This window comes from Micromys minutus (genome assembly GCF_963924665.1).
Source record: "Micromys minutus genome assembly, chromosome: 8".
In the NCBI taxonomy this organism is placed as follows: Eukaryota; Metazoa; Chordata; class Mammalia; order Rodentia; family Muridae; genus Micromys; species Micromys minutus.
In genome coordinates, this window is record NC_137977.1 from 33,410,604 (window position 1) to 33,423,166 (window position 12,563).

The 12,563-nt window shown below is 42.0% G+C and overlaps 1 protein-coding gene across 1 annotated transcript in view; it reads right to left on the reverse strand.

Annotated features, from left to right (window-relative positions):
* The window catches only part of SEMA6A (semaphorin 6A), a 117,427-nt gene that overhangs the window by 25,287 nt on the left and 79,577 nt on the right, over positions 1-12,563 (reverse strand). The window contains exons 12-17 of the mRNA XM_080919984.1: positions 11,820-11,975; positions 10,324-10,500; positions 9,840-9,980; positions 9,667-9,747; positions 7,459-7,517; positions 4,968-4,988 (exon numbers count right to left, since the gene is read on the reverse strand). Of these exons, the coding sequence (XP_080776110.1) occupies positions 4,968-4,988; positions 7,459-7,517; positions 9,667-9,747; positions 9,840-9,980; positions 10,324-10,500; positions 11,820-11,975 (635 nt within the window). The remainder of the gene's footprint in view (positions 1-4,967; positions 4,989-7,458; positions 7,518-9,666; positions 9,748-9,839; positions 9,981-10,323; positions 10,501-11,819; positions 11,976-12,563) is intronic.

Here is a 12,563-nt window from a genome sequence, read left to right on the forward strand (position 1 = left end):
CATTCTCCATTCCAAGAGATGCCCCCTTTCCCAAGAGATCTGATCTGTTCCTACCTCTAGCACGGAAGTCTCCTCTGCTACCTGTCTTTAGGTTAGGGAGGCACCCTCTGTGTTTAAAGCTGGGTTCAGTGTTTTGTGACGCAGATTTATGAGACACAGTTTTCACCGCCTCGCTGACTGAGATAATTAAACTAGAAAAAGGTAGGTTCTCATCTGGGATGTAGTCCAGCATAGGAAGGTGCCAGAAGCCTGGTGAGTCAGGGAGTTGTGGCAGAGAAGTTAGACATTTCCTAGGAACACATTTAGATGCTCACTCTCCATCATCCCACAAGATTAAATGCATATTGAACTGGATCCTTTCATCTCAGCTCTCACAATTGATTTAAAGGACCCCGATTAGCAGTTCTCTCTTCTAGAAAAGTATAGCTTTTCTGTGACTTTTGAGTGGATTATTTAACCACTTGCCCAAAGTAACATCTTAAGAACTTTAGAAAAGATATCACTGGGTGTCATTGTTCATGCCTACCATCCTAGCAGGTGGGAAGCTGAGGCAGGAGAATTGCTCTGAGTTTGGGGCCAGTCAAATAAGTTCCAGGTAAGCCTAGGAAAGAAAGACACTACTGATATGTGTACAATCAGTGCAATTGTCACAGAGAACAGACTCAGAGAAGTTCTAAGAGTTCCAGCCTCATACTAAATTCAATACTTGCCACCAGAAAGATAGGCCCTATTGATAGATGCATCCTCTCCCCCACCTCTCTTTCTCTCTCTCTCTCCTCTTTTAATTTGCAATTTTCATTAGAAGCTGGAGTTCCAGGAGACTTTCATATTAAAAATTAAGAAACAATGTTTTGTTTTGTGGGGTTTGTTTATTTGTTTGTATTTCAAGCACGTGAGTACAATGTAGCTATCTTTAGATGCACAAGAAGAGGGCATTAGATCCCATTACAGATGGTTGTGAGCCATGTAGTTGCTGAGAATAGAACTTAGGACCTCTGGAAGAGTAGTTGGTGTGGTTAAGAACCAGTGAGCCATCTCTCCAGCCCCTTTGTTTGTTTGTTTGTTTAATTAATAGCATTATATTCTAAACTTTTGCTGTCAGAGTGTTGGGGAAAAGCAAGCCAATAGAAGAGGTTCATGCAAGCGATACTGGTTTCTTTGGAAACATTGCTCCTGCATGCCACCGCAAAGCTTTGGTAACATTTACAAGTCCCTCTCTGTGTAGAACCTGGGTGGTTCCCACATAGCTTCCAACATCTGTTTTGTTGAACACACTCTGCTCCACAGCCCACTGTCAAAAATATGCTCATTTTAGCCTCACAGAACGTTTGATTCTAGGCGCTGCGTTTTTGAGTTCTACATCCCACCTAATGCTGACAAACAAACTGGGGTAAGAAAATTAGCCTGAGAAATAGAAGAAGTTTCTTCCTGCTTCCCTTGATGTCTACGACATGTTACTCAAGACTACTTTTAGAAAAAAATATGGCCATCCTAAACTACAACTCGGCACCTAACACAAGAAAATAATTAGAAATAGCTTTGTAGGTGGGTAGGAGGTGTGGAGTGAGGGTTATGCTCCCCTTCAAGTAGCAGGAGTTTCTTCTACCTGAATGGACAGGCATTTCAAGCACTTTCAATTTAACTGTGTTCAAGGGGCAATTTTATGGTAATGCCATAAGTATGGTTTAGTGAGAACATTTCTTAATATGGTAATCTAGGGGAAATATATGCCTAAGGGACACATTTTCTGTAGAAAGATTTCCTGGACCATATGCTACAGATACATGGGAAACTCATTGGTGACGGAAAGCTATGGCTGCAAGAGGAAATTAATGTGGACCAGATGGTGGTTAGGTTAGGGAAATGCTTTACACAAATGTGAGAAATCAGCCTTCTTCCTATCTCTGAAGTGTTAGTCTAATACGAGTCATATCTTGATTTTCTGTATGTAAATCTAGAGAAACTATGCATCTGATTTACTCAACAGAAAAGTAAAAAAAAAAAAAAAAAAAAAGCTTTGTAATCTTTTAAACCCTGTGCTTCAGGACAGAAAGCACGGGCTGGGCATGAAGTAAACAAATAGCAAACATGTGAGCCTCAAAAGTGTTGAGCTGTCAGGGGAGAGGCGGGGAAGAGCAGCTGCCCCTACAAGCGAGCACCTGCTGATGCCCCATCCTTAAGCACAACAGCCAGGAATCACGGATATTCTTCATCACAATGCCATCTTACAGCCTGTATATATTGTCTATGAGGATGTGTAACTAAAATGATGTCATGGAAAGAGACAATGGCTTGTGGCTATAGCGTTGTATGTCCACAGGTTTGCCATAATCGTGCGGTCCAATAGGAAAGGCTATATTTTGATAATTGGGACGGATCCCATGGTAGTCTTCACAGACACAAAAACTATAGATATTTTCAGAAAGTTAAGTTTCATGCATCGTATGGTTTCTCTACATCTACAAGTGACTGTGAGTCTACAGGTTAGAGACCCTTCCCACTGCTCTTACAGTTAACACTGATTGTAGCCGATTAGACATAAGAGACACTGATTCAGTACAGAGGAGAGAGAGGAAAGACAATCAGGGCCCAATTCACTAAATGGGGTTCTTGTAGACGTGATCGGTACTGCCTACAGCTTTAGCCAACAGGAAGCTTGCACAGTGCTAGACTTAAATGGTATCTTTCTCTGAGAAAGGAAATGCCATTTTGGAGATTTGTTTTTGTGGCCCTAAGTTAGCTGGGAAGCTCAGGACATACAGAAGACACAACCACTGAGTGTGTATGTGCACTCTGGATTGTCTTCCTCATCTGTATTCACGCCCATAAACATAGCCATTTGGTCCTTCCTCTGGAAGATACAGATCCTGCACGTGCTCCATGCTTGACCCATAGCAGCCACTCAACAAGTATTTGATGGATGGATTAATGAAATATTTTTTAGTTTCAGACCAAGATAACCATCACTTATGAAAATACATAAGTACTATCTAGTCTAGAATATCGCTCTTTTTTTTTCTTTAAAAAAAAAAGTATTATGTTTTCCCTCCTTTGAAAGCATCTTTATGTGGCTCTTTAACAATTCCCTGACCTCTGTGGTAGGCCATCACTGATTTTGATGGCGAATTTGCCACCTAACTGCTACATGCGGAATAGTTCCTGCCCGCATGGACAGGGTCATGAGCTAAAGGGGAAAATCCCATTTCCTCCACAAGCTTCAGATCAAGAGCTCAGAAGAATTGGGCATTGTCCCTTCGCGTTTTAATTTTAACATGTTCCCATTAACATGTGGAGAAATTAATAAATTCCTGTTCTGTGAAAAGGAAATGAAAGCTTCATGTTGCCTGGAGAGTGACTTTTGTCCACAAAGAGCATCCCAGAGTCTAATTATACATTCGAGGAACTCCCTGGGAGCTAAAATTGGTCTTGAACATTTGATGAATGCAAGGAAGGCTGCTGGTTCCCTTTCAAGATCTGAATTTCACCACATCTGATAAAAAATTCTTCAGTTACAAAGTCTGACATTGCAAAAGACCAGGTGCTAAGTGGGTTTTTTTCCTGAAGGTTAAGGTTAAGCTGGATGACATTTGCCTTCTGAGCAATTCTCCCTGGTCTGTGCTATTCAGTATTCCTATTTGAATCATGGACGAGCAGATGTCAAAGGTGGAGGAATCCTGCAGATGTGTCTGTTTGGACCTGTGTTGGATCATGGCAGAACAGGACAGGGGCTCTGCATTGCACAGTTCTGGGTTTTGAGACAGTCTTGAAGACTTCAATAAAGCTTATTTATGTTAACCAGGCTTAGGGCCTGAGATTTTACACAGAACAACTGAGCACATTTGTAGCCACCTTGAAGTATTGTTTCCTAAATGCTGGTTTTTCTTCTTTTCGTTTTTCCTCCATTTTTGCATATGCTTAGGTTTAAGGATCACCTTTTAACCATTCCTTTCTTGTGCATCTAGGGCACAAAAACTATAAATGGCTGAACTCATAGTCCAAATTAAAAGGCAAAAACTTAAATTAGATACTACAGAGATGATTTTATATCACTTTTTAAAGAAAGACATTCAATCAGTTAAGTCAATGGGCGTTTGGAAGTACTTAGAAAAACAAGAACAGCTACATTTGGCTTGCACGTGAGGAAGTACGGATACCTCCTGAACTTGGATCTGTGTTTGTGTATTTCAGGCAGAGAACAATGGGTAAAATCCTGTTTGCACACGACCCCCACTGCTCATGCTTCCTTGCATACATTCTGAAGAAGTCCTACTAGATTATGTTTAAATATTCAACTTGAATGTTGTTGGTTGTTCATGCTATGCAGCTAATACTTGCCTCATAAAACCATGGTGTCTGTGCCCTTCTATGGGAATTTCCATGTTGGGGAGGTTATCCTGACAGTCAGGATTAGGGGATTGGTATTCCCTATCAGCTGAATGGCTACAGTTTATGAGTCATAAGCACTGTTCTTTTGTCCTGAATCTCCATATACAAGCATATTCAAGAAGAAATTTCTTCTTCCTCTAGAATTCATTAGGTAGATTTACCAAATTTTTGAATGTTGGCATGTTTTACATTTTATGGATTAAATATGGAAAACTTGGTCTCCCTCATCAACTGTCTTATGTAAGCAGAAATTTTTCTTTAAGCACAGTGAAATCTAGAAATAAGTTTAGTGAATTGGGGCCCTAAAGTAACAAAGAATCTGTTCTATGATTAGGAATGAAAACTATAAGCTACTAGAGGGTGAGTAACTTTAAGTATTAATATTGATATGTATATATATCAATAAACTGACCATACACAGTGTTGAAAGACATTTCATAATCTGGTAGAGGAGTTGAAATGTCTATAAAAAACGAGGATAAAAATTAATTAAAAAGAAACCTAAGGCTTAAAAATCTTCAGGAGGATTAGTACAATAGATTTCTATGAACGTGAAATTGTGACAGTAACATTTTCCTTACCATTCAGTGCCACGAAGGAATCTGAAAGACAAAAGCGGGGAGGTGGTTACTTAGCTGCACACTCTTAGTGTGACTTACACACTAAGCAGGGATGAGTCTTGAGGGCTGGGTCAATGTGGGAGCCCCAACACTTGGAAGCCCTTGTCATTTCTTGCTTGTAACCTAAAATGCTTGCTACTCAGTACAGTTTCCTGTCTCCAGACCCCAAGCCACTGGTTACTGGCAGTGAAAACCCAGAAGTTAGCAGAGAAGTGGTCACTTCAGTGATTCTAGGAGCATCAGGAAGCCACACTCAACTTGGAGCATGGCTGTGGATAAAGAAACAAAGCCACATCTGTAAGTAAAAACTTTTCTTCCTGTTCTATCTGGTTTTATCCTCAGGAATGAACAGAGAGAACTGTCCAGTGTCATAATCCATAAGGCTCTGAACTCAGCGGGCAGTTTGAGTTTGGAAGTTGAAAACCCAAACCCACACTTGGGAAGCCACATGTAGGTTTCCCATATGTAGGTTTGTGTGTTGCTGTCTACATCAGACCACTGGCTCACCAAACACCGGCTCTCTAGAAATTTCCTAAAACTCCTGCCAGGGAAGCGATTCTGTAAGTGCCCCTGGACACTGACACACATAGAAATAGTTCCTGTTCTGCTGGGAACATCAGGAGGGAAGAAGCTCTCAGGACAGGGGACAGGCAGAGACAGTCCCACCTTCTGTCCTGAGTGGGGACTCCAGAATGGAGTATGAGGGAAACAGGCCTTTACTGCTGACCCTGAGCATAAAGACTAAATCACTGGGTTGGAACCTTCTACTTGACATATACTTGTTCTCGTAGGTTCCTCTGCCTCAAAACATAGGTACGTACACACACTTAAACACACAGCAGCAATCTGTCAGCATCTTCTTTATAAATTTTCCAATTCAAGCCAAACCCATGTTCCTATTTACAGACACACTCATACCAACAGACCACAAAAGTGCAATGAAAATATTTCCCAAAGCTAATTTAATTAAACACATGTATCAGCGCCTCACCCATCAAACCCCCATTTTTCCAAAACTGAAACTATAAGACACGAGATAATTATGGTCCAATGAAATTGTTTTACTGATACAGATAGTCAACACACACAGCACAGCCAGAGTGTTGATAACACATCTCCTGCACCAGTTTGGATGTGCAAATATTTCATATGAAGATATGATAAAGGAAAAGGTTGGCCATATATTTTATTAATAAACCAGTTTATGCCTGAGTCAAGAACTTGTAGATAAGGCTATAATTACCCTCTTTACTTGATCATTCTGTATCTCTTGCAAAAGCGTGTGATAGGAAGTTGAATTACAGCCTGGTCTGAAATTTCTGTACTTACCACTTAGAGACTTAGAATTACAGTCATGATCTTATTATACAGTCAATGTTGTTCCCTTAAGAGCTGTTCTCCAGTGCCATTTTGAATGCAATTTTATGAATTTCCATACATGGAACATTAAAAAAACATTTACAAACCAGGTGAGTCTCATTTGAGAAGCCCCACAGCCATATTCTCAGATCTGTCCTACTTGATTCCTGAACGCCAGTCTTTCTTTTTAACAAAAATGCTTACAGACTGTGTTAAAAACTCTTAATAAATTCCTAGTCATTTTTTATAAAATCATAAACTGAACATATATTTTTTCTAAAAACATAACACTATTTTTCGAGTTCACAACACTGAGGCGTTTTCAGGAGATTCCTGATATTGATCATCTCATAAGACAATGGGACAGAGTTCCGAATGTCTCTAAAAAGTTCTAAGAATAGCAGTGCCACTTAATAGTATGTGATATGAAAAATGAGAATGAGACTTGGTAAATTTCTGCCAAGAGGGCATTTAAAATTGCTTTATGCCGCTGTGTTATTTCTTACGTTTGTTCCTATCTCAAACGTTTTCATTTTGGAAAATAATTACTTTCATTGGTAAATATGTTAAAGTACACCAAAACAGTCCCACTCAATTCAAAAGCTAGAGCACAGTGATTAAACTTTTGATTGTTTGGCTAAAATACGGTGTAATAGCACATTATGAAAAACAACCAAACTGTCGTTCTGTAATGGGAATACTGACATAACTTAGTGCTTTGCTATAATTAATATCACCCAGCATGCACTTCTTCTACAGCATTAGAATGATGGGAGAGGTGCCTGCATTCACAGCAATAAGTCAGGCTTCCCCACACGCCGCTCTTTTTGTTATGTTCAGAATCAGCTGCACTGAGTTTTTCATGGAATGAAGCTTCTAGACCAGTGTTTGTATGCCGTGAACCTTTAATTCAGTCCCCAGCCATAAAATTAGTTTTGTTGCTACTTCATACCTGTAATTTTGCTACTGTTATGAATTGTAGGTGACCTCTGTGAAAGGATCCTTTGCTCAGAGGGTCACCACCAGTGTCCTGGACCATTTGACAAAAGCATCTTTATCCATAGGCAGACACAGATTCAAAAACTATACTTACTGTGACAGTCTCCTAGGCCGTCCGTGTTGCCACGCTCTATGTCCTGTTCAAAAGCCAGTCTTTAAAAGGGGAGTAGGGGAGAAGACAAGGAAAGAGAAAAAAAATGCAATGCCATGAGTGAGTCTTTAGTTTCATTAAAAGAGTGGTCCTTTTGCTAAGCCAAGCGATAGGTCTGAGAGAAAAACAACTCTCAGAAGCTTCCTAACAAGTTTGATGGGGGCTCCCAGGAGAAGCTAGCTATGATAACCAGTGAGTTCAAAGCTGAACCAGCACTAGCTGGTGGGTTACTCTTATGCCTTTTTTATGCTGGTTCCTTGAGTGTTACTTGAACAATTAAAACGTTTTCATGCAGGGGCTGGAGAGATGCCTCAGTGGTTAAGAGCACTGACTGTTCTTCCTGAGGACCAGAGGTCCTGAGTACAATTCCCAGAAACCACATGGTGGCTCACAACCATCTATAATGGGATCTGATGCCCTCTTTTGGAGTGTCTGAAGACAGTGACCGTGTACTCACATTAAATAAATAAATATTTCTTAAAAGTTTTCATGTTAAAGCTCACTCTTCGTATAAGCAATGTGGAAAGGCTGGAGGAAAGTGTCTGTTCTTTTCTGCTTCCTCCCCCACTCTTACCCTTGCTTTCCCAGGCCCCTTTTCTCTATGTCTAGCCTACAAAGCACATATAAGCAAATGATTAAAGTCGCAGCTGGCCAGTGAGCATGTGCACTCTGGCAAGAATCTCCCTTTTCCCCTGCCCAATCCTCATCTCTCCTCTCTTCTCCCTCCTCCAAAACAAGCACACCCAGATTTGTCCACTCCGTGCTTATGTTTCTAAATGCAATTGAAACTTCTGATTTGTGGCTGCCTCCCAGTTGATCACAAACCGCTTTGAAAGGTGCACCTTGATCTAATAATCCTCGTTTAGCCTCTAATGTCTCTGTCTGTAATGAAAATTAAATTCATTCTCTAAGGACTCGGATTTCTTGGGATAAAGGCCAGTATCTAGCAGGTCCCAAAACCCACTCGCCCAGCCAAGGAAGGGACACCAGCGTTGAGCGGCGCTTGTGGCTCTGAGATGTAATTGCAGGGCTTAAAGGAAGCCTCTGGGAGTTCTGATAGCAACCTACAAACAGCTTGTGAAACTCTCCTTATCTTTGTCCACTTGTTGACAAATGATGAGACCCTTCTCAGCTCCCCCTCCCGCTGGTTCTTTCTGCCCTGCCCCAGGGACTTTCATGAAAAGATACACGGCTCCCACTTTATCAAGTCCACAGAGATACCTGCAAAGCCGCGCTGATCAGACAGAGCAGCCATCTCAGAGCGCTCAACTTTCTAGGTCATATTTTCCAGTTATCATTAGCTCGGTTCAAGAGACTATTTCTCATTATGTGGGCGGTAGTCACCAAATCGTCTCTTTCTAGTTGTCTAGCTATTTTAAAAACAGGAAAGATGCTCCCAGCATGGGAAAATAGTTCTGTTTTACAGATGGTACTGGGAAGCTTCTTTGTGGAAGGAGAGCCTGGACTGCCCTGGATACCTCACTTGAATTACTCACTATCTCTCTGAGGCATGTTTTGAATATTTTTTCCAAATGTTATTTTCTACTTCACATCCTCTGAAGTGGGGGGAAAAACCTTCACAGGCAGAAGAGAGAGGCTTGATCTAGGGGACCAATCGGGAAATTGCCAAACATTGGTTGTGTGCAGAATGATCAGTAAGGTCAGGGTTAGTTCAGCACAAGAGAAAGTTTTATGGGATATGACCACCATGTTTGAAGTGTGATCACATGGGCTAACAAATGCTCTGCTGTTTCTTCTCAGCCTCATACAGTTGGTCAACTAGCAAACTCATTTTGTTGTGGCTGAACTACTAGTTGGTTCCCCATGGTTTCTTTCTCTGCCATCCTCAAATTGTGATGTTCGAGGCGGGTATCTTCATGCCCCACTTTCTAGGGACTATGTTTGAAGCCTAATGTGCTTCCTTTCTGTTTTCTTAACCAGTCTGAGGGTGTTTATTCCATGGACTCTCTGCCAGGTATGAAGCAGTGTCTATAAACTGAGTTAGAGGTGGGGAGGCATCTGGCCGTCCCGTGACCGAATTTTTCTCACACAGAGAAATGAGTTCGGATGGTTTGAGGGAACACAGGCAAGCCTATATCTAGCATGAAGAATAACCAAGGCGCTCTGCCCTCCTCCCTTCGGGCTCCTTACCTGCTGAGGGGTGACAGATGGGCACAGGAACCGCTTTCCTTTACCCACCCACAATATGGGTCTCTGGAGGCGATGCAGGTTCTATAGGAGAAGGATGGTGGTCAGCTAAGCAGGATTGGTTTTCAACTACTAATGGAATTTCGAATTGTCAGCGAGGCAAAAAAAATACCTACTTTTTACACTTCCCATGTCGCTCACAGCGGCCAAGAGGCACCTTTATCACACAAGTAGAGAATGCAACATAAAGTGAGGCACTTGCTCTGTCGAGCTGCATGCCCATGATCCTTTTGTCCTCTACGCCATCATAGCTGCACCTAGTGTCATGAGGTAGGAGGAGACCATTAGTAGATTCTTAGGAACAAGTTTCGTTCTCCTGCCGTCACCCTTATCCCCCACTGGACTCATCCATCCTCACCTGGACTGACATGTGACTTCATGATCTGATATAAGCGATATTTAAAGACCTTATGTGGACACCCTACGTGAGCAGCTATAGGGACATACATTATTGTCAAAGGAAAAAATGTGTTTTATATGCTCAGTATTTTTTAGAAATGGTGTGATCACACAACTTGTCTGTCATGATTCCCCATGAATGAAAAAGGTCTCAATAGAAGGACAAATAATTACCAAGAAAGGACCCAATGTTCCACTCACTTTTCTGGGTTGTAAACATTCATCTCCTCCAGGAAAAGGCTGCCATTTAGGAAACCACTGCTTCCTATCCTGGCCAAGAACTTCAAGATGATTCCCTTTTCTGATCCCAGGAAAACCACAGTGTGATTCTGATATGGCCCAGCAGCGTTGTCTACTGCAATTTTGGTCAGGCGGTATCTAAAAATGAGAGGATCACATTTGAAAAAAAGAAAAGTCTTGTAAGTCTTAATATTACAGGCCTCCTTCCCACTTCAAACAACGGTGACATGGTTTTCTAGTAACAATGTCATGAAAAAATATATGCATGTAAGTAATGCTCTCAAGCTGCTCTGGTCCCTTCTTGTCATATGCAGAACATTAGTATGACTCAAACAGGGAGAAGGAAGTAAGTGTATGGTGGCCAAGTTCTATAATAAATAAATATCCATAACCGTCTAAAACTACTCAGCAATGACCCCTTCTATGAGCAATAAGGAAAGACTGATGGTTCCAATGGAAAAGACAGATCTAAGAAGTACTTAGTATTTCTTTTTAACATTGAAAAGGAAAGCAGTGGGTACCATTCTTCATTCTTTCCCTAGGAGGCATAAAACCTCAGTCAACAAGATCAGTAAACTTTCTGGTTTTACACAAATGGGTAAAGAGCGTCCTGAAGGTGGAGGGCTCATAGCAGTATTAAAATCAGGACATGCAAGCCAAAGCACATCTGTGAAGGCGCCAGAGAGAGACCAGCAAAGAATTAAGGCCTAGTAGGCATCTTCTTGCTATGGAATTTTATGATCATTCCACTTTTCATGGATACCTATTTACTATAACTACCAAGACAGGAACTAGAGAACAGCAGCCTTCCCATGATACAGCATGGTTTCTAGGTTATGGTCAAGAGAGTTCTTCATATGTTCAATATGGTCAGGATAAAAATAATTTTGAGTTATTGACTGCCACTGTGTAGAAAAGCCCATCATCTTTGAAAATGGCCTGCAGTCACAAAGGATGTTCAATGATATCAGAGAAGCCCCCCCCCCCCCCAAAAGCTGGCCACTGCTTCTTTGTTGGCATCACTTCTCATTGCATATACCACACGTAACTCCTTCAAGCTGGCATGCCACTACAGATGCCCTGTCCCTTCGTGCCAGCAGCACAATCATGTGTGAACCCCAACAGGTAAGCACTCCGCACGGGTTCTTCTTCACTACTCCCCTGTAACATGCAGAATGGATCAATGAGCTAATCTGGAAGGAAATATCTTTTTTCCCCTCCTAATTGCTGGCATGTGTGGAACTAGCCTGAAAATACTGGCACCCCTCTCACTGAGAATGTGGCGATGGGGAGTTGGTGGCATTGACCCAGCCTGTCAACATTTCCTCGCTGAATCAATGCCCAGGAGAGCAGAAGATGTTTGTGGCACTTCACAAAGCTCGGTCCACTGACAGGATCCGTGAGCACAGGATAAAGTCAAGGGAATCCACTTAGGACACGGTTTGTCTGACACTCACCTGACCATCGTTCTCAGGAACCAAGGTCTGTTAATAATGGAAGGCACGGCCTCGTCCATGAGTGGATGTGTCTTAATGAAGTTCAGGGTATCATCGGGAAACTCATTAGAGGTTGCATATTTTTCTAAAGAGGATGATCCAGCACAACAGCCCGGCCTAAAATGAATCAAGGGAGTGGAGGGGAAAGAGTTATTTCATGTCTTCTGGCAAATTCTTTGATTGAACTGCTTCTCTAAGCATCTGGCACGAAGGAGACTATACCACAGGCACAAGAAGAGGATGTTGAACTATGCACACTGCCACCAAGTACAACATGCTGAGATTTCCTCTGGACCGCCTCCTCATTCCTTAAGGGAGCCTTAGCCGGTACAGCTCAGTTTCATCTCCAGGCAACTTGGCTTCCTTTCAGATGCACAAACAAACCCCCGTGAACAAAGATGAAACTGGAAATGAGTGAGTGTGTGGGGACATGCCTCTCAGGGATGCGTTACTATCTGTCAACTTGACACAAATCTAGATATACCTGGGAAGAAAGAACCTCAGCGAAATTGCCTCCAACACACATGCCTGTAGGCTTGTCTGGGAGCCATGTTCTTAATTGGTAATTGTTGTAAGAAGGCTCTGCCTTCTGTGTGTAGTGCCACCTCCAGGGAAGTGAACCTGGGCTGTACAAGAAGTATGGCTGAACAAGCCAGAAAGCTGTGTGCCTGTGGTTGCGGTGTCAAGTTCCCACCTTGACTTCTC